The sequence below is a fragment of the Astyanax mexicanus genome, chromosome 21 (assembly GCF_023375975.1).
Source record: "Astyanax mexicanus isolate ESR-SI-001 chromosome 21, AstMex3_surface, whole genome shotgun sequence".
Classification (NCBI taxonomy): domain Eukaryota; kingdom Metazoa; phylum Chordata; class Actinopteri; order Characiformes; family Acestrorhamphidae; genus Astyanax; species Astyanax mexicanus.
Window position 1 is genome coordinate 3,382,898 of NC_064428.1, and position 21,803 is coordinate 3,404,700.

The following is a 21,803-nucleotide window of genomic DNA, read 5'->3' on the forward strand; positions in this document are numbered from 1 at the left end:
CTTTATGCACTGGGAGAGGGCTGTAGCATTTCCGTGTTCTCTGTTTCGGCCTGTGCAATGCCTCAGCCACTTTTGAATGTCTGATGGAAAAGGTCCTGGCTAGAATACCCTGGCAGGAGTGCCTAGTATACCTGGATGACATTCTGGTGCACGGGAGCTCTTTTAAGGTGGCCTTGGAATCCCTGTGAGCCCTACAAAAAATAACAGCAGCAGGTCTGAAGCTCCACCCAGACAAGTGCTGTTTTATGCAGAGAGAACTGGAGTTTCTGGGCCACAGGATTGGAGGGCAGGGCATCAGCACTTTGGACGAAAAGGTGCAAGTTGAAGGACTGGCCAACTACTTCCAATCTGAGGGAGCTAAAGAGCTTCATTGGGCTGCCATCCTACTACAGGCGTTTTGTACATGGCTTCTCTTGTATAGCTGCGCCCCTGTTCCAGCTGCAGCTTAAGGGCAGTGATTTTGTCTGGACACTGTAGTTCGAGCAGGCCTTCATCTGCTTGAAGGGGGCACTGACCGGGTTTCCCATCCTCACCCCCCCAGACCCCAATTTGCCATTTGTGCTGGACACGGATGCCAGTGACATGGGGATGGGAGCAGTGCTGAGCCAAGTGGACCAAGAAGGGGAGAAAGTGGTGGCTTATTTCAGTAAGACTTTCAATAAAGCTGAACAGCACTATTGTGTGACACGCAGAGAGCTCCTTGCTAGTGTGAGAGCAAAAAGCCACTTCAAGGACTATCTCTGCACGGTGCACGGTGCCCTCCAGTGGTTAATGTCATTCAAAGAGCCAGAAGGGCAGATCGCGCGCTGGCTGGAGGAGCTGGCACCTTATGTCTTCCAGGTGGAGTACATCACGCTAATGCAGACGCCATGTCCAGGCATCCCTGTACCCATGACTTTTGCCGCTACTGCGAAAAGAGAGAGGCCCGGGAGAATGAGCTCCGCTGTGAGGAGGAGCAGGACCGAACGCCAGATAGAGACGCGCTGCTCTGCAGAGTTACACAGGTGGTCGACGCCCCAGATTGGAGAACGCAACAAGAGCAGGACCCAGACTTAGAACCAGTGCTGCAGAGGGTGGAGTCAGGCCAAAAACCTGAGTGAAATGAGATCGCTGGAACTTCTCAAACAGCCCTTTAGCAGCAGGAGAGGTGGCAGGTAGTGTTGCCCAGGGCGCTTAGAGAGTCGGTCCTGAAGGTCTGTCATGGGTCTGCTGGAACTGGACACTTTGGAGTTTCAAAAATGCTGCATCGGCTCTGCCAAAGCTTCTACTGGGGCCAGCTCAGGAAGGATGTGAAAGACTTTTGCCGCTGATGTGACTTGTGTACTGCTCACAAAGGCCCCCCAGACCAGTCCCGTGCCCAGCTCCAACAGCTGGCAGTTGGGGCCCCGATGGAAAAAGTTGCAGTACACATAATGGGCCCGTTTCTACGTTCAGACAAAGGGAACCTTTATGTCCTTGTTGCTATGGACTATTTCACAAAATGGCCAGAGGCCTATGCTATACCAGACCAGGAGGCAGGGACTGTTGCAGATGCCCTGGTAGAAGGCATGTTTTCCAGGTTTGGCGCAGCTGAGGTGCTCCACAGCGACCAGGGACGAAACTTTGAATCCAGTGTTTTCTCTGCTATGTGTGAATGCCTGGGCAGAGTGACGGCCTAGTTGAACGCTTTAACAGGAAATTTGCAAAACAGCTCGCTATACTCACAGCAGAACACCAGCGTGACTGGGACATGCACCTTCCCCTTGTTCTTTTGGCCTACACATCGGCTGTGCAGGATTCCACCTCATGCACACCTGCTCTCCTCATGCTGGGGCGAGAGCTCCGGACACCAGCAGAAATTGTCTTTGGTAAACCCCCAGACACACCAGCAGTACCTCCGGGGCCGGCGTATGCACGGAGGCTTCAGGATCGGATGGAGTCAGCCCATGCATTTGCTTGTGACCAGCTGCAGAAAGTGGGCATAAGACAGAAAAGGAACTATGATCTCAGGGCCAGAGAAAGAGACTTTAGGGCCGGGGACCTGGTGTGGGTGTACAGCCCAAAAAGAAAGACGGCCGGTGCCCAAAACTGGACTGTCATTGGGTGGGGCTGTGTCAAGTGCTAGAGAAACTAGGGGAGGTAGTGTATAGGGTTCAGCTGCCACCTAGGGGTAGACAGGTAGCTCTCCACCGGGACAGGTTGGCCCCATACAGGGGGCATGTACACCCCCATCCTCGGCCTGCACCCTCATCCCCTTTCCAAAGAAGCCGCAGGGCTACACCCTCAGACTCACCCACCGTTCCCCTTTCCAACTCCCCACAGTCTGTCACACCCCCAGACTCACCTCCAAACTCACCCCCTGTTCAGCAGCAAGTACAGCCTCTTAGGGGCAGCCCCAGTAGGCCCCAGAGACAGAGGAGGGCCCCAGGTCATCTCAGGGACTTTGTTTACTGATCCCTCGGGGCGAGGGACTTATTAAGGGGGGAGCAATGTATCAAATCTGCGTTTATGTTCTGTTAAACTGTTCTGTTCTGTGCTGGGCTTGTGATTGGGGGGAGCAGGAGGAGGGGCAGAGCAGGAAAGCGTGGGTCTCAGAGTGTGTGTGTGTGAGAGCTGGGAGTGAAAATCCAGTCATCTTACTCTGACTGGATTCATGTAATGTGTGGTCATAACGTCTACACTAACATGTATTACATTCAACAGATTACTAGTAGTGAGCATGTAAACTGTGATTTTCCTCAGATTGTTGAGTATAGTGTTTATATAAACACCACAGAATAGAGAATGTCTTTGCTCATAAACATAGCCATGAACAGGATATCTAAAATTAGAGCATGTTCTCATCAGATTTTATGAAAAGTGTTAATGAATTACTGCTTGCAACAAAATCTCACAAAAATGTATTTTGTGTTGTCTCACGCTTTTACCTTACCTTTGCAGTGTTTATTGTTTAGCTAATTTATACATTTATAAAAGACTTTTAATTTCAAGTTAATCATTCTTTTTAAACATAAAAAATAATTATCATTAAAACAAGGATGGGACTAAGTTTTGCTTTTCCTCTTTTTTCTTTCTCTTTATTAAAGGAAGTGGACGGCAAAATCAATAAGAGGTCAGTATGCTCATGCTGCTCTACAGAAACTAATCTTCTGCTCACTATTGTTGTTTTCTTCTTGCTCTGTTGTACTGCCTATTAAGACACACATTTATTAAAGGTTGCATTTATATATGTTTGTATTACTATAGCATGTTTGCTTGCTTTTTGCTGTACGGTACAGTGTGGCCACGGTTCAGTTCGTGTCACGGTTCTTGGGTCACGGTTTCGGTTCGGTTTCGATATATCAATATTATCTAGCTCCAACATGCAGCAGGTTTTTAGCCCTTTCTATTTCAAATCAACACAATGCTCCTACTCATACGTGCAAAGCCAAAATTAAATAGAAAAAGACGAAGGAGCAGGGTGGGGGTGGAGTTGTGGGGTGGAGACAAAGGAGCAGGGCAGGGGGTGGGATTGTGGGGTGCAGACGAAGGAGCAGGGTGGGGGTGGAGTTGTGGGATGGAGACTAAGGAGCAGGGCAGGGGTGGGGTTGTGGGGTGGAGACAAAGGAGCAGGGCGGGGGTGGGGTGGAGACAGGGGAGCAGGGCGGGGGTGGGTTTGTGGGATGGAGACGAAGGAGCAGGGCAGGGGTGGGGTTGTGGGGTGCAGACGAAGGAGCAGGATGGGGTGGAGTTGTGGGATAAAGACTAAGGAGCGGGGTGGGGTTGTGGGGTGGAGACGAAGGAGCGGGGCGGGGGTGGGTTTGTGGGATGAAGACTAAGGAGCAGGGCAGGGGTGGGATTGTGGGATGGAGACTAAGGAGCAGAGCAGGGGTGGGGTTGTGGGTGGAGACGAAGTAGCAGGGCGGGGGTGGGGTGGAGACGGAGGAGCAGGGTGGGGGTGGGGTTGTGGGGTGGAGACGAAGGAGCAGGGGTGGGGTTGTGGGGTGGAGACGAAGGAGCAGGGCAGGGGTGGGATTGTGGGATGGAGACTAAGGAGCAGGGTGAGGGTGGGGTTGTGGAATGAGACTAGGAGCAGAGCAGGGGTGGGGTGGAGACGAAGGAGCAGGGCGGGGGTGGGGTTGTGGGGTGGAGACGAAGTAGCAGGGCGGGGGTGGGGTGGAGACGAAGGAGCAGGGCAGGGGTGGGGTTGTGGGGTGGAGACGAAGGAGCAGGGTGGGGTGGAGACGGAGGAGCAGGGCGGGGGTGGGTTTGTGGGATGGAGACAAAGGAGCAGGGCTGAGAGTGAGTGTCTCTCGTGCTCTGCCCTGTGCTGAGAGTGAGTCTCTCGTGCTCTGCCCTGTGCTGAGAGTGTGTGTCTCTCGCGCTCTGCCCTGTGCTGAGAGTGAGTGTCTCTCGCGCTCTGCCCTGTGCTGAGAGTGTCTCTCGCACTCTGCCTTGTGCTGAGAGTGAGTGTCTTTCGCAATCTGCCATGCGCTGTGCTGAGAGTGTGTGTCTCTCGCGCTCTGCCCTGTGCTGAGTGTGTCTCTCGCGCTCTGCCCTGTGCTGAGTGTGTCTCTCGCGCTCTGCCCTGTGCTGAGTGTGTCTCTCGCGCTCTGCCCTGTGCTGAGTGTGTCTCTCGCACTTTGCCCTGGGCTGAGAGTGAGTGTCTCTCGCGCTCTGCCCTGTGCTGAGAGTGTCTCTCGCACTCTGCCTTGTGCTGAGAGTGAGTGTCTTTCGCAATCTGCCATGCGCTGTGCTGAGAGTGTGTGTCTCTCGCGCTCTGCCCTGTGCTGAGTGTGTCTCTCGCGCTCTGCCCTGTGCTGAGTGTGTCTCTCGCACTCTGCCCTGTGCTGAGAGTGTCTCTCGCACTCTGCCTTGTGCTGAGAGTGAGTGTCTTTCGCAATCTGCCATGTGCTGTGCTGAGAGTGAGTGTCTCTCGCACTCTGCCCTGTGCTAAAAGTGTCTCTCGCACTCTGCCCTGGGCTGAGAGAGAGTGTCTCTCGCACTCTGCCCTGTGCTGAGAGTGTCTCTTGCACTCTGCCTTGTGCTGAGAGTGAGTGTCTTTCGCAATCTGCCATGCGCTGTGCTGAGAGTGAGTGTCTCTCGCACTCTGCACTGTGCTGAGAGTGAATGTCTCGTGCTCTGCCCTGAGCTGTGCTGAGAGTGTCTTTCGCTCTCTCTACCCTGTGCTGAGAGTGAGTGTCTCTCGCACTCTGCCCTGTGCTGAGAGTGAGTGTCTCTCGCGCTCTGGCTTGTGCTAAGAGTGTCTCTCGCACTCTGCCCTGTGCTGAGAGTGAGTATCTCTTGCACTCTGCCCTGTGCTGAGAGTGAGTGTCTCTCGCACTCTGCCCTGTGCTGAGAGTGAGTGTCTCTCGCACTCTGCCCTGTGCTAAGAGTAAGTGTCTGTGGTGGAAATACCTGTGACAATTAATAAAGAAAAATATTAAGTGTCAGATGAGTAACAAGTTTTTATTTATGCAAAATATTGAGAGTACAATCAGTCATGAAATCATCATGCTCTGAAGGTGCTCTGAGACCAACAGTTTCTCAGAGGGTGTTATTTATCCCTGCTCGGTCTTAATCTAAAAACATGAACCATACATGGGCATAGGGTTTCCGCATGCAACTGCATCCTTCAAAACTCCCTTCTATCCCAAGACAGAGTTGCTTCTCGTCTAAATGTCAGCACAACCTTCACGTTCACATCCTGGTGTTTACAAAAAATCGTTGTCAGACAAGATTTCTCTGCTAGTCAGCACGTACACTAAATGTCAGACTAACCTAAGAGTAACTCTGCAAACGAACTAATATGAGTGAATTACCACTGTGAATAATAAGTGTGATTAAGCACATCTAATAAAATAACCACACATACAAATGATCACATCTAATGTAATGAACATGCATAAATTATTACATTTATCATAATAACATGATTATAATGGTGATAGTCAAATTTCCCATGTCACTCCTCCCTTTTGATTCTAAAAAATCAACTCACACAATTTCATACATATTACTCGGATTCTCTTAGGTCCCTCAGCAAGCAGTAGGGATAGCCCTGTAACAGGGTCCTCGTCACCTGGAATTATCTGAAACATCTGGTAGTGACTGAATGCACGGGTAATCATATTAGAGATACAATTCATAACACATGGTACGATACATAGGATAAGGAGTCCCAAACAAATAATAGGGAAGACCATAGGTAGTAACCAACGTCCCCATGGCCCAAAGAAAGATTCCAGCCATGCTAGCCATGGCTCATTCACAGGTGGAGGTTCATGGATTGTTTGTTTCATGTGACTTACAAGGTCAGTGATGTTTTCATAATAGTCTGGAATAGAAAAACAACGTGGTGTTTTCAAACCTTACACACACCCCCTTCATGGGACAGCAAAAGATCAAGAGCCATTCTGTTCTGAAGTACAGCCTGGCATATGGCCCTCATCTCTGCATTAATTAGGAAAAAGGCTTCGGTGGTGCTATTAGCCATAACCAACATTTGCCATGCAAGTCCATTGATCTTATTCAGAGCAGCAGTTGTTCCCCCTCCTAGGAAGAGCGACCATCCGACTGACGCTCCCGGTGTTGTCCAAGGGTCAGCCAGGACATACGCGCTGTTTGTCGAAACCATGTCACGTCGTTTCCAGGTCAGAGAGTTCTTGGGGAGAACTGCCATGTGTGGGACTACCATAGCTGGAGTGCAACACCCAATCCAAGGGAATGAGTGGACCCAAGTCCCATTCCGGCTCTTCTTTTGTGGTAGGTTGGTGTAGGCAGTCTGGCCACACACCCAGCTCACAGGTCCCGAAGTTCGGGTCCCTGCCATGATGTTACATTCAGTGTAGTTGGGTCTCACTGTGTGTGAACAGTTCAGGCCTGACCTATCATAGAAGTTGATGTTAATTTTACAGTCAGTGTACCCTAAACGAGGCCCTCCTCTTATTCCCGCTGAACACATGCAGGTGGATGCCTTGAGAGAGGGCACCGTGGTGAAAGACATGTTTACAAATTTTGGCTTATATCTTGGTCTGGGGTGGGTCATGTTATCATCTCAAACATAGCAGTCACATTTTCATCAAATGGGGGGCTCTGTTTCGTGGCTTCAAAATGGGCTGATACATTTAGCATGAATGCCATCTGCCTGTCCAGAGCGCAGACTGCCGGATCCTTCACAAATGTAGCAGCAGTCACATTGTGTAAAGGAGTTGGTATCCAGGGGACAGCAAACTTATGGCAGACCACACAATCTTTGTTGGGAGACACCTCGTCAGCCGCTGCTACCGCGGCCATGCATGCTTTGTTTCCATAATACTGTTGTTCCACTCGGTCCTGATGGGGCCCAGGTAAGAGGGTCAACACCATTATCAGCCACAGCATGGTGATACTGGTTTGTCGGGGTGGGTGCCCCTAGCCTATGTAGACACCTTAGTGCTCGGAGTGCGGGCACGCCCAATCGCATTCGTCCCACCAGCCACGAGACTTAAAGACACCCACTCACTGACCAACCAGAGCTTCTTCTTCTTCAGGTTTGGTGGGGGCCTTCTTGCAGTGTGTGTGATGAACCCAGGTTCCGCGTCCTTTAACCTTCAGTGCCGTGTGGGTCGTCAGGAGCACAAGATGAAATCTAGTTCACCTTTGCTGGTTCCACCTTCGTCTCCGCATGTCCTTGATCAGCACCCAGTCTCCTGGCTTGTGGTTATGGAAGGGTTGGTCAGCTGGTTGAGGTAGCACCGATTTTACCTGTCGAGATGCAGACAAAAGAGAATCATGCAATGAGATACAGTATTCAACAAGAGTGTGGTCTAACACGTCCTCAAGTGGGGGGGGGGGTCCCACTCCGACATTGGGAGGTCTGCCAAAAACTGCACTTAGGCCACAGGGAGACATTTGACCCAATTTAGACCTGTTTGCTGTGTAATTTTTGCCAATCCGTTTTTGATGGTGCCATTTGCTCTCTCTACTGCCCCTGCTGAGGCAGGGTGGTAACTACAATGCTTGTGCATGTCAATACCCAAATATTTGGTCAAACTTTTAAGCCCTGTGTGTACAAATGGTGTGCCATTGTCACTTGAGATCCTTTGTGGCAGACCAAATCTTGGAATTATTTCTCTGAGAAATGCTTTAGCCACTGCTTCTTCATCCTGTTTACCTGTTGGGAAAGCTTCAATCCATTTACTGAACATGCAAACACAGACCAGGAGAAACATTTTTTTCCTTCTGCTGGGGTTAGTTCTACAAAGTCTATCTGCCAGTGTTGAAATGGTTATGTGGCAGGTGGGTGACCTGCTGGCTGCTGTGTGAGTGGTGCAGCATGTCTGTGTGTGGGCTGAACATGAAGAACAAAAATTTTGGGCAAGTGTATAGAGTCCAGGTGCATACCAATACCTGGAAATCTATTCTACTATCCCTCCCTTGGCCATGTGACAATTTTAATCAAACCCTTAGCATATTGCTTGGGTAGGAGTGGCCTATTGGTGGATTTCTGTCTCCAAATGCTATTGTCTTTGTAACAATCAGTTTAAGCCCACAAATTTTTCTCTGATGGTGTTGCCATAGACTGAATGTCAATTAGGGAAGGTTTCTCCTGCTCTGGTGTAGAAACTTGTGCAGCTGTGATGTTTGCGCTGTGAGCTGTGTGCTTAGCGACGCTGTCTGCAAAGGCATTTCCCTTGCTCACTGGATCTCCTGTGGATGTGTGTGCAGCACACTTTATTACTGCGATCTGTGAGGGAACCAAAAGAGCAGAAAGCAAGTTGTTAATCAGCTCATGGTGTTTGATCTTTGTTCCTGAACTTGTCAGGAAATTACGCTGCTTCCACATGAAACCAAAATCATTTGCCACACCCCATGCGTACCGGCTATCAGTGTACACATTTAATGATTGACCTTTTGCCAATTTGCATGCTTTTGTAAGGGCTACTAGCTCAGCTGCTTGTGCTGAGTAAGAGCTGGGCAAAACGCCAGTGTCTAAGACCTCTGTGGCTGACACTACAGTGTATGCTACCCTGTTCATTCCTGTCTTATCTCTGCTGGCTGAGCCGTCAACAAAAAGCTCCATTTGCGCATTGTGCAATGGCTCTTCTTGTTAATCTATTCGTGGTGTGCACGCATGCTGCAGCAACAGCTGACAGTCGTGTGGCTCCCCATCCTCTGGAGTTGGGAGGAGGGAAGCAGGATTGAGCGTGCTACAACATTGTACTGTAACATTAGGCATGTCAGGTAAAGCAGTGTGATATCTCAGCCATCTCTGGGCTGATAAATGTGCAACCCTCTGATCTTGAAGAATGTTGTGCATTGCATGTGGTACCTTTAGTGTAAGTGGAGCATAAGCTACTATGTCTCTTGAAGCTATTAGTGCCTTTTCTGCTGCTGCCACTGCTCTGAGGCAGGTGGGCAGGCCCTGAGCCACTGAGTCCAGCTTACTAGAGAAGTAAGCAACAGGGCGTAGCTTATCTCCATGTTTTTGAGTAAGCACTGAAGTCATATAAATGCCTTTTGCATCTACTATCTGAACAAAAGGTTTAGTGGGGTCAGGTATGCCCAAAGCCACCTTAAGCTGTATAAATGCTTCCTCCTCCTCCTTTGTCCACTGCAGTTTTGCAGTGTTAACCCCTTTAGTAGGAATAACACCCTTAAGAGGGCCCTCCTTCTCTGCATAGGAGAAAATTTAAGTACGGCAGTATGAACACATTCCTAAAAAAAAAAAAGCAGCTGTTTCTTAGTTGTGGTCTTGTGGAATCTAGCAAATAGCTTCAATTCTATCAGTTGCCATGCGTCTCTCTCCTGCCCTTATGACAGGGCCCACAAAAGTAACCTCAGTCTTACAGTATTGTCATTTTGCTTTGCTGGCCTTGTGGCCCTGCTCAGCCAAGCCCGGCCGGGCTTCTTAACTGGAAAGATTGGTGTTCTAACTGGTGAGTCTGCACATGGCACTATGACCCCTTTTTCAAGAAGAGCTTCAAACACGGGCCTAATGCCTTCAACTGCTTCAGGTTTCAAAGGATATTGAGCTTGTCTAGGCCTATAGGAAGACTTAGGTGTAATGGACACAGGTTCACAGCCTTTGATTAAACGGGCGATGTGAGGAGAGGTATTTTCTACTGCGAACAAAGTGTCCTGCTGTTTAGTTAAAGAGACCATAGCGGCTGCTTTTTCACTGTCCCATAATAAAAAGGTTGTAGACAGTGGTTCAGAAGTCTGGTGGTAAAACAACTGTTCGTATTCATGGTCTGGCCCACTGCTAATGTGGGACGTACAATGCAAATCAGTTTTTTTCCACTCTAAAGGCTCGGTCACCAGTTTCTTTGTTTCTGACAGAAAATGTTTCATTGTTTCACTCTGTTCTTCTCCACAATGTATGCATACCCTTGAGCCCCAGGTGCTAATTGGACCATGCATGGTTGTTCAAATTCTATAGATAAGCCTGTTGGTGAGCTAATCAGATTGCAGCCTAATTTACACATCAAATCTCTAGCCAACAAGTTTACTGGGCAGGTTGAGGAAACCAAAAAGCAATGAGAAAAAGATAGGTTGTTTAAAGAACATTGGAGAGGCACAGACACATTTTCTTTAACCGTTTGCCCTCCTACCCCAATTAATGCTTTATGCTTTCCTGGCTGTGTTTCACATTTCAAATCCTCAGCCCTAATTACAGAATAACCAGCACCACTGTCAACCATACATTTCAATGTCTTTCCACATACTTCAACATTTAACATTGGCATTGCTGTTGGATTATGGGTTAATTGCTGCACTAAACTGAGGTAAGAAAAAGAAAGATCTACTTCCCTGTCCGATGACTCAGTGGACTCGTCTGTGCCGTCCTGCCTCTCTGCCGCCCGTCACTTGTTTGAAGCACTGCTGCCACCTTCTCCAGGGCAGTCTCTAGCAAATTGTCCAGCCTTTCCACAGGCTTAACAACTGTTTGTCCAATCTTCTTCAGTTTTGTCCTCCTGGCTGTTTTGTTGCTGTTGTTGAGGCGCTGGTGGTCGGAATACAGGTCAGTTGCCAGCAAATCCACCTCGTCCACCCTGTCCACCTCATCTGCCTCTTCCTCTTGCTCTTCCTCTTCCTCTCTGGGAGCTTGCAGTTAGCTCCGTTACCTGCTGTCCATCATTACCTGCATACCATCATTAACATAGCTTGATCCATTGTTTCAGGCTTCTTCTTCTCCTTTTTCTTTGCTTGATTGTTCAAGAGACTCTCGTGGTGTCTGGCATGATCTTCAAAAGTGTTGAGAGGTTGTTGATAATATTTTCTTGATTGGGTTGGCCAGTTCTGGCCTCAGTCCCAATAGGAAGCTGTTGCGCAAGTGTGCTTCCCATGGAGAGACCACATCGGGATTGTTCGCTCTGGCTGCAGGAGCTTCGAGTCCACTGTGATCCGTGTGAACTCTGGTTAAACGAACCAGATAATCCTGCACTGTCTCTCCATCTTCCTGCTTGCATGCTGCAATTTTTCCCGTGTTGATGTGGAGAGGAAAAGCAACAACAAGGCACTGTTTTAAGTCTCTTATAATATTTCTGTATTCTAAATTCAGATCTGGGTTTGGTGCAGGATCTTGATTCCACTGAACATTACTCAGTCTGATGTCCTGCTGCGGCCAGCCTCTGTCAATCTTGCAGTAACTTGATCCGAGTTTTCAAAGCAAGATGCGTTTTATCTCATTTGCTGTGGGTCGGCATGAAATACAAAAGTTCTCAAATTCATCTCCGAATTTCTTTCATCCAACTTGGTGTGGATCTGGTAATCCAGCTGCAGCTGTCCTTGTCAGTCCAGTATCTGTGAACTAAAATTGGCCCTTCTGGTCCTGCTACTTCAACCATCGGTCGATAATCAAATCATCTGACTGGTCCAAGCACTCCGGGCATTGGGGCTTCACAGGAGGGGGATTGTATTGCCCCCCCCCCCCCGGCCTCCTTTGCCTTGTGTGGCTTGACACCGGGGAACTTGCTGGGGCGTTGGCCACTAAATCCGTGTTGGCAATAAGCTGGGTTAGCTGCTCCCTCAGTGCTGCATGCGATCCAGGCGGTATTGGGGCCGCATACGCTGGTGGTGGTGGTGGTGCCTCAGCTGCTGGAGCGCCCACTTGATTGTCGTTAAGTGGTGCTCGTCGGGGACACGCGGCATCAAGGTCAAGGTCGGGCACTGCGAGACACTGAGACATGGGTGTAGTTGCACCCCCCTCCTTTTCTTTCTCCCGTTTTTCTGCCTCCTCTATCCAAAATCCTGCTGCCCTCAACATATTGTCTTTATGTTTTTTCCAATTATTAGTTTTAGCTAATTGGGATCCCATTTTGTTGTTCTCTCACTTGACTTTGACTCAGAAATTTGGTTCCCAAAAATTATTCTCACCCTCCTGCAGCCCTTCTAGCGGTCCGGACCTGTTTACTCTAATACACGTATGTACATAGAGACCTTATCAACCAGGTGGGTTTTATACACACGCCGCTAACTGCCGCGTCTTTGGACGCCGCTAGCTGTCACTCGTTATATGCCGTTAAAGACTGCCGCATGTACTATACTGCTAACTGCCACCCCCTTAAAGGGAAGGCCGCTAACTGCCATATAGGTATTATTCTATTTTCAAGAAGGAGCTGCTTGAGGACAGGTGGAGGGAATTTAATATAAGAATGTTCTCAAAAAAACTGATTTTGTCACCACCAAGGTTCTTATTAAATCCCGTCAGATTGCCGGATGGAGAGCTGCCCCCCTTCACCCCCACGGTACTGTCCCTTTGTCTGTGGGCTTTCCTTGTTTTGGGTCCGGTCTCACCGGAGAGCATCCTCGATGAGAGGGACCTTTCTCCGTCCGTCGATCAACTCTGGGATCCTGTTCCGTGACGTTTGTGGTGGAAATACCTGTGACAATTAATAAAGACAAATATTAAGTTCTGGGTCGTGTCAGATGAGTAACAAGTTTTTATTTATGCAAAACATTGAGAGTACAATCAGTCATGAAATCATCATGCTCTGAAGGTGCTCTGAGACCAACAGTTACTCAGAGGGTGTTATTTATCCCTGCTTAATCTAAAAACATGAACCATGCATGGGCATAGGGTTTCCGCCTGCAACTGCATCCTCCAAAACTCCCTTCTATCCCAAGACAGAGTTGCTTCTCGTCTTAATGTCAGCACAACCTTCACGTTCACATCCTGGTGTTTACAAAAAATCGTTATCAGATTTCTCTGCTAGTCAGCACGTACACTACATGTCAGACTAACCTAAGAGTAACTCTGCAAACGAACTAATGAGTGAATTACCACTGTGAATAATAAGTGTGATTAAGCACATCTAATAAAATAACCACACATACAAATGATCACATCTTGTGAAATGAACATGCATAAATTATTACATTTATCATAATAACATGATTATAATGGTGATAATGAAATTTCCCATGTCATGTCTCTTAGATAGATCACAGGCGAGTCTTTCCTCTCGGGTTTGTATCTGAGCGCGCCGCGCTGCTTCACCTTTGCTAAAGTAGTACTGATTGGATCTCTTCCTAACTGGTACTTACTTTTTACAGAACTAAATCAGTTCTGGTTGGATTTCATCCCTGCCAAACAATTAACACTGCTGTCCTGAGAGTGAGTGTCTCTCGCACTCTGCCCTATGCTCTCTCGCACTCTGACCTGTGTTGAGAGTGTCTCTCACGCTCTGTGCTGAGAGTGTCTCTCACGCTCTGCCCTGTTTTGAGAGTGTCTCTTTCACTCTGCGCTGTGCTGAGAGTGCCTCTCGCACTCTGCCCTGTGCTGAGAGTGAATGTCTCTTGTGCTCTGCCCTGTGCTGAGAGTGAATGTCTCTTGTGCTCTGCCCTGTGCTGAGAGTGAGTGTCTCTTGTGCTCTGCGCTTTGCAGAGAGTGTCTCTCACGTCTCCGCTTTGCTGAGAGTGAGTGTCTCTCGCGCACTGCACTGTGCTGAGAGTGAGTGTTTCTCCCGCTCTGTCCCGTGTGTCTCGCACTCTGCACTGTGCTGAGAACAAGTGTCTCTCGCACTCTGCCCTGTGCTAAGAGTAAGTGTCTCTTAGATAGATCACAGGCAAGTCTTTCCTCCCGGGTTTGTATCTGAGCACGCTGCGCTGCTTCACCTTCGCTAAAGTAGTACTGATTGGATCTCTTCCTAACTGGTACCTACTTTTTACAGAACTAAATCAGTTCTGATTGGATTTCGTCCCTGCCAAACATTTTCGTCTCGTTTTTATTCGCTGGCGAAAATGTCAGTTAATTTCGTCTTTTAAAATTTATTTTAATACTGTTTTTATTTAGTTATCTTCTCGTTTTCGTCTTGAAAAAAGCTTTGTTGACGAAAACTATGATAAAATTATTCGTCAACGAAATTAACACTGCTGTCCTGAGAGTGAGTGTCTCTTGCACTCTGCCCTATGCTCTCTCGCACTCTGACCTGTGTTGAGAGTGTCTCTCGTGTTCTGTGCTGAGAGTGTCTCTTGTGCCTTGCGCTGTGCTGAGAGTGAGTGTCTCGCGCTCTGCCCTGCGCGTTGCTGAGTGTCTTTCGCGCTCTGCTCTGTGCTAAGAGTGTCTCTCGCACTCTGCCCTGTGCTAAGAGTGTCTCTCGCACTCTGCCCTGTCCTGTGCTGAGAGTGTCTCTCATGCTCTGCCCTGTGCTGAGAGTGAGTGTCTCTCGCATTCTTCCCTGTGCTGTGCTGCCCTGTGCTAAGAGTGTCTCTCGCACTCTGCCCTGTGCTGAGAGTGAGTGTCTCTCGCGCTCTGCCCTGTGCTGAGAGTGAGTGTCTCTCCCTCTCTGCCCTGTGCTAAGAGTAAGTGTCTCTCTCACTCTGCCCTCTGCTGAGAGTGTCTCTCGCACTTTGCCCTGTGCTGATAGTGTCTCTCGCACTCTGCCCTGTGCTGAGAGTGAGTTTCTCTCAGACTTTGCCCTGTGCTGAGAGTCAGTGTCTCTCGCACTTTGCCCTGTGCTGAGAGTCAGTGTCTCTCGCACTTTGCCCTGTGCTGAGAGTGAGTGTCTCTCGGACTCTGCCCTGTGCTGAGAGTGAGTGTCTCTCACACTTTACTGAGTGTCTCTCGCACTCTGCGCTGTGCCAAGAGTGTCTCTCGCACTGTGCCCTGTGCTGATAGTGTCTCTCACACTTTACTGAGTGTCTCTCGCACTCTGCGCTGTGCCAAGAGTGTCTCTCGCACTCTGCCCTGTGCTGAGAGTGAGTGTCTATCGCACTCTGCCCTGTGCTGATAGTGAGTGTCTCTTGCACTCTGCCCGGTGCTCAGTTTCTCTCGCGCTCTGCCCTGTGCTGAAAGTGAGTGTCTCTTGCAATCTGCCCTGCGCTGAGAGTGAGTGTCTCGTGCTCTGCCTTGCGCTGTGCTAAGAGTGATTGTCTTTCGCGCTCTGCCCTGTGCAGAGTGAGTGTCTCTCGTGCTCTGCGCTGAGTGTCTTTCGCGCTCTGCCCTGTGCAGAGTGAGTGTCTCTCGTGCTCTGCGCTGAGTGTCTTTCGCGCTCTGCCCTGTGCAGAGTGAGTGTCTCTCGTGCTCTGCGCTAAGTGTCTTTCGCGCTCTGCCCTGTGCTGTGGTCACATGGTGCGTGAAGGGGAGCTGGTCATCAACCATAACACGCAAGTTCCTAGCAATCTTTGTCGGTGAGAGAGAGAGAGTCGATGCTTATAGAGAGGTTGTGTTGAAAAGAGGGTTTTGCTGGTATAACCAGAAGTTCAGTCTTTGAGAGATTTAATTGAAGGTGATGCTCCTTCATCCATGAGGATATGTCAGAGAGACACTGCGATATCCGTGCAGAGTGATCTTCAGGTGAGAATGACAGGTATAGCTGGTTGTCATCAGCAAAGCAATGGTAGGAAAAGCCACGTGAGTGGATAACCTGACCAAGAGAGGCGGTGTATATTGAGAAGAGAAGGGGTCCCAATACTGAACAGAGCCGTCTCAGTAGAGTGTCCTTTTTGAACCCAGATTGGTTCTGGGTTAGGAGGTCATTCTGGGAGAGGAAGCCAGAGACCTGATTTAAAACTGCTCTTTCTAATGTTTTAGAGAGAAAAAGTAGTAGTAAGAGGTCTGTAGTTATCAATCTGGGCGGGTTTGAGAGAAGGCTTAAGTTACAGCAGCAGAGCGTTCATTTGCTCTGTTAGTGCGTGCATCGAAATATCACGGTTCATCCGGGTGATAATACTAATAAAACACAGCAGCAATAGAAGCATTTGCAACAAAATCTGCAATGAAACTGCATTAAAAATTGTGGAAAATTGGATGCTAGTGAAACTCACATTACTGTTGAAAGTTACACTGGTGTTCAAAGCTTCTAATTGTTGGTAGCTTCGGTGGTTCTTGGGTTGATCTTGACAGTCCAAACCAGTTGTTTTGAGGGTGGCTGTTTTTTTTTTTTTAATATCATGGCAATTAACTTTGGAGGATTAACAAAGGAGCTTTAAATTACAGCTAAACAAGTGAATATTTAGGGGTCTGAGAACAAAGTGCTGGAACCCTATTGTATTTGTTAGGATTATTATTATTATTATTATTATTATCCTGCCATTAAACTGATCACACAGCCTAAACCATAAGCCATGGAGGCATAAAACTTAATCATATTGGTAGTACTCCCTTCCACTACACAGGCGCATGAAAACGCGTTGTTGTAAAAATCTTGTAAACAAAAATGTTCACATTTTTTAAAACCCTTTTTTTCTTGTTCCTTGAAAACAAATCAAAAAGCTTAGAACCACTAAGCTCTGCCTACTAACATTTTGCACAAATTAACATAATGTTCAAAACCTACTTTTGAGAACTTGTCTCAGAGCTTTAGGTGTAAAGGTCTAACAAAAAACAAAAAAATGCAAAACATTTAGAAGAGGCTCATTGTCAATAATTATATTTAAAATTTTGAGATTTGCAATGCCAATTAGCTATAAAATGCAAATGAACGACAAAAAAAATATTTTCATTTAAAAATCTATAACTTAAGAAGATGTACTCAAAAAACAATGTGTCCTGAACTAGACTCTGAGTTTGCCTGTAAAGTTTCGTTCAAGTAAGTCAATAGGGGGCAGTATAATTATGATGTAAACTTTCCTGTAGGTTTCTCTGCAACCGTACATGCTATCAAGCTCAAATTTGGCGCAGAGTCTAATATACAATCTACAAGTGACACTACAAGGGCATCTTGATATATCAAAATTCCTGGGACATTTCAGCTGGATTTTGACAGGCTAAACATCCACCAATCATTATGATACGTATACATGATAGGTATCTAGGGACCTCTTATTGTCCTGTTTTGAAAGGATTAGTGCTCTAGGCGGGTACTATAACAGAAAATCAAGTATATCTCACTGTACATGTCACCTGGACATTTAATTCTTGTTTATGCACTGCTGTAGCCTTAACAACTTTGCAATTACATGTCTTTACCAAAAATGTTTCTTTTTCTTCAGTGGCCTGTTGTTTAAAAATCACAATTTACGAACTTTCACCGTTCATGTTACAAATTGTCTTGTTGTAATCAGAAGACCCTGTAGGTAAATAATTATATTTAAAAAGTTGACTTTTTGAAAATTTGTGGCATCAGGACATTGGTCAGATCGGCCAATGGTAGGTTTTAATGAATTGCATGGCTAAAAGTCAAGAACCTTTCACCCTATTAACACACACATTTACATACACACATATACCACTAATGTGATCTTGATTCTCAATTTAAGGCCAAATCAGAAATATTTTCCCCCTTCAACGCCCAAAAATCTACTTTGATCATAAAAGCCTCAGCACTAATTTATCACTATTTTAAACCTAAATGGACAGAAGACAGGGACTTTTGAACCTGTTAACATACAAATTTACAATTTATATATATATTTACATAGACTGATAATATGATCCTGATTCCCATTTTCAATATGGCCAAAAAGCTACAGTGATTTAACAGGCCCGAAGCCTATATTATCGCTTTTTTCAAACCTAAATGGACAGAAGACATCTTTGACCCCATCAACACACAAACTTATAAACAAATAGACAGACCACATTATCTGGATTACCAATTTTGAGCCAAATCTGACTTTTCTTCTTTCTACAATCATTTAATATCTTCTGATAGACATATTTCTGCCTCACTGATTCTCAGCAGGTTATATGTGGTCTCTTGCTGCATTCTGGTGGTCATTTGGTGAAACAGCTACAGGTTAATAATTTTAAATCAAAGCATTGCTGAACTGTATAGCTCATTTAATCTTGCTGGTCTTGATGAACGAACATCTTTATCCTTCTTTGTCATGATGGTCAGCCACCTTGGTCGTTCTTGTTTATGTTCCACACACTTTTTTTGCAATAATATGCATAATATGCAAAACCTACTTTTGAGAACTTATTTCAAATTTCTTCTAACACTTAATAAATACCACTTCAGTCCTTTGATCATAACATGATTCTCAGATACCCTGTCAGTTTATGCAGACATGGATCACAGGGGTTGGAGGTCAGGATGCTGAGTGAGTGTGTGCTGGGGGCAGGATTGGGATGGGGGGTAGAGCAGGAAGAGAGTTCAGCATCCTCACAGCCTGATGGATGGGGCTGTCTCGCAGTCTGCTGGTCCTTGCCCTGAGACTCCGCAGTCTCCTCCCTGATGGCAGCAGGCTGAAGAAGCTGTGTAGTGGGTGGGAGGGATCTCCTGCCAGACGGAGGGCTTTCCGTGTGAGGCGTGAGCTGTACAAGTCCTGAAGGGAGGGGAGAGAGGTGCCAACAATCTTCTCAGCTGCTCTCACGATGCGCTGGAGGGTCCTGCGGCAGGATGGTGTGCAGGCCCCGAACCACACGGTGAAACAGCTGGTCAGGATGCTCTCGATGGCCCCTCTGCAGAAGGTGGTCATGATGGGGGTGGGGGCTCCAGCTCTTCTCAGCTTGCGGAGAAAGTAGAGACGCTGATTTGCCTTCCTGGCCAGTGATGCTGAGTTGGTGCTCCAGGAGAGGTCCTCTGTGACGTGCACACCCAGGAACTTGGTGCTGCTCACCCTCTCCACAGCAGTTCCGTTGATGGACAGAGGAGTGTGCTGTGAGTTCTCCTGAAGTCCACAACAATCTCTATGGTCTTCTCTGTGTTCAGAGAGAGATTGTTGTGTTTGCACCAGGAGGCCAGGCGTCTCACCTTGCTCCTGTAGTGTGACTCATCGTTGTTGCTGATGAGACCCACCACCGTCGTGTCATCCGCAAACTTGACGAAGAGTTTGGAGGTGTGTGCTGGTGTGCAGTCATGGGTCAGCAGAGTGAACAGATCGGGGCTCAGCACACATCCTTGGGGAGCCCCTGTGTTCAGTGTGGTGATGCTGGATGTGCTGCTGCCAACCCGCACTGCCTGTGGTCTTCCAGTCAGGAAATCTAACAGCCAGTTGCACAGTGAAGTGCTCAGCCCCAGACTGTCCAGTTTGTGTATGAGCTGTTGGGGGACGATTGTGTTGAATGCTAAGCTGATGTCAACAAACAACATTCTGACGTAGGTGTTCTTCTTGTCCAGGTGTGTGAGGGCTGAGTGGAGAACAGTGGAGATGGCATCATCGGTCGAGCGATTTGACCGATATGCAAACTGGTAGGGGTCCAGGGAGGGGGGGAGCGAAAACTTGTTGTGATGCATGACTAGTCGTTCGAAGCACTTCATGAGGATGGGAGTGAGTGCAACCGGACGATAGTCGTTAAAACAGCATGGCGATGCCTTCTTTGGGACAGGGATGATGGTGGTGGCTTTGAAGCATGTGGGAACAACCGCCTGACTCAGAGAGGTGTTATAGATGTCAGTATAAACCTCTGCGAGTTCCCAGGCACAGTCTCTCAGCACACTACCAGGAATGTTGTCAGGCCCAGGAGCTTTCCGAGGATTGATCCTGCTGAATGCTCTCCTCACACTGTTTGGGGACAGCGTCAGCACCTGGTCACCAGGAGGAAGGATGGATTTCTGGGGGGGTGTGTTGTTGAGTGGCTCAAACCTTGCGAATAACCCATTCAGGTCGTTCAGCAGAGATGTGTTGCTGTCGCAGGTCTGTGGATGTGGTTTATAGCCTGTGATAGACTGAATTCCCTGCCACAGGTTCCGTGTGTCTCTGCTGTCACTGAAGCGTTGGGAAATCTTCTTTGAGTACAGCCTCTGTCCTCAGGCCTGCCTGGTCACCTGTTCTGAAGGCTGCGTTTCTAGCCTTCAGGAGCTTGTGGACCTCTCCTGTCAGCCATGGTTTCTGATTAGCCCGAACAGGTCGGTTGAGGTCGGTTACATCATCAGTGCACTTGGTGATGTAGGCAGAGACAGTTTCTGTGTACTCCTGAATGTCTGTGGAGTTGTTGTGGGTGGCAGCCTCTCTGAACATATTCCAGTCTGTTGTGCTGAAACAGTCCTGAAGTGCCTCTGAGGAACCCACTGGCCACACTCGTACCTGCTTAAGAACTGGTTTGGTGACTTTAACCAGTGGTCTGTCAGCTGGCATTAGCATAATGGTGAGGTGATCAGAGGCTCCAAGGTGGGGAGGGGGGAGGCTATGTATGCTCCTCTGTGTGTAGAAAAGACCTGGTCCAATGTGTTTGAGCCCCTGGTTGGAAAGTGTATGTGTTTAAAAAGTCCAGAAAACACACTCTGGGTCTTCATGTGCATCAGCATCGTTGCTGCGGCTCCTGCCTCCTTCAGCTAGCGCTCTGTCTCTCACAGTCTTCTGAGTTGAAGCCAGAATCATGGTGGGGATAGCTGGCTTGTGTGGGCTAGACGCTAGCCTTGCTCGGATACCTCCGGCCTTACCCCGCTTCTGCCTCCTCTCACGCCGCCTGTGGCGCTTCCATTGTGGGCGAGCTGCAGCGGTGGGGGTCGGTGGGGGTGCCAGTGTCCAGAGCACGCCACAGACTCGCAGCTCTTCTCGGAGTCCGCAGTTTAACTCCAAAAGTGAGTTTCTGCTGAATTCAAGCAGAAAATCACGTTTCAGGACGTGAAAGCACAACAAAGACGTCCAAAAACACTGCGACTTACAGGACAAAAAACACGAAAATGCTGGTCAACCAGCAAAGCGTTTCGAGCCTAACTGGCTTTAAGGGGCCTCTTTGCCTGTGCTGCTCTGACCCCGTAAATCACCGCTTGCGGCTATATTTTCAAATTTTATTATATTGCAGTAGATTTTCTATTTTCTTGAATGGTTATCACTCTTAAATGTTCAACATCATTAAAAATATATATATTTGTTTATGACCATTCATTTTTATAAAATTGTTTTAATTCCGCCACATCGGAGGGTTTTGCAGCATGCAGACTTTTTGAGGTCACACCACAGCATCTCAGTAGAATTTAGGTCAGGAATACAAATGTTTCATTTATCTTCATTCAATTCAGAGCTGGACTTGCTGGTGTGTCCTGCTGCAGAACCCAAGTTCATTTTAGCATGAGATCACGAGCAGGAAGTCAGACATTCTCCAGTGGTATTTATGGATTTATTTATCACAGCAAGTTGTCCAGGCCCTGAAGCAGCACAACAGTGCCAGACCTCCACACTACCACCACCATGTTTTTCTGTAGGTATGATGTTCTTTTCCCGAAATGTGTTTTACTCTTTTGCCAGATTTAATGGAACACAAACCTTCCAAAAGTTTTGTCCCGTCAGTCCACAGAGTATTTGCCTAAAGTCTTGGGCATCATCATGATGTTTTCTGGCAAAATTATGTTTTAGTCCTAGGTGATTTTAATCTGAACTGGTTAACTAATGCATCCGATTATCTACGAGAAGTGTGTGGGAATCTGTTGCTTAAGCAATTAATTACTGAGCCAACATGACCAAACTTGCATGACCCCACCAAGTCAACCTTAATAGATTTAATCTTATCAAATAGGTCTGACAAAATTACT

General features: G+C 47.7%; 1 protein-coding gene across 10 annotated transcripts in view; it reads left to right on the top strand.

The window, feature by feature from the left end:
- The window catches only part of dmd (dystrophin), a 256,466-nt gene that overhangs the window by 227,898 nt on the left and 6,765 nt on the right, over positions 1-21,803 (top strand). For 3 of the 10 annotated variants that reach the window (XR_007428168.1, XM_022674755.2, XM_022674756.2), the window contains one exon: positions 3,066-3,091. The exons of the other annotated variants lie outside the window; for them this stretch is intronic. Coding sequence is in view for 2 of the 3 variants with exons in the window: in XM_022674755.2 (XP_022530476.2) it covers positions 3,066-3,088 (23 nt within the window). In the remaining variant the exon portion in view is untranslated. The remainder of the gene's footprint in view (positions 1-3,065; positions 3,092-21,803) is intronic. 10 annotated transcript variants of the gene reach the window in all.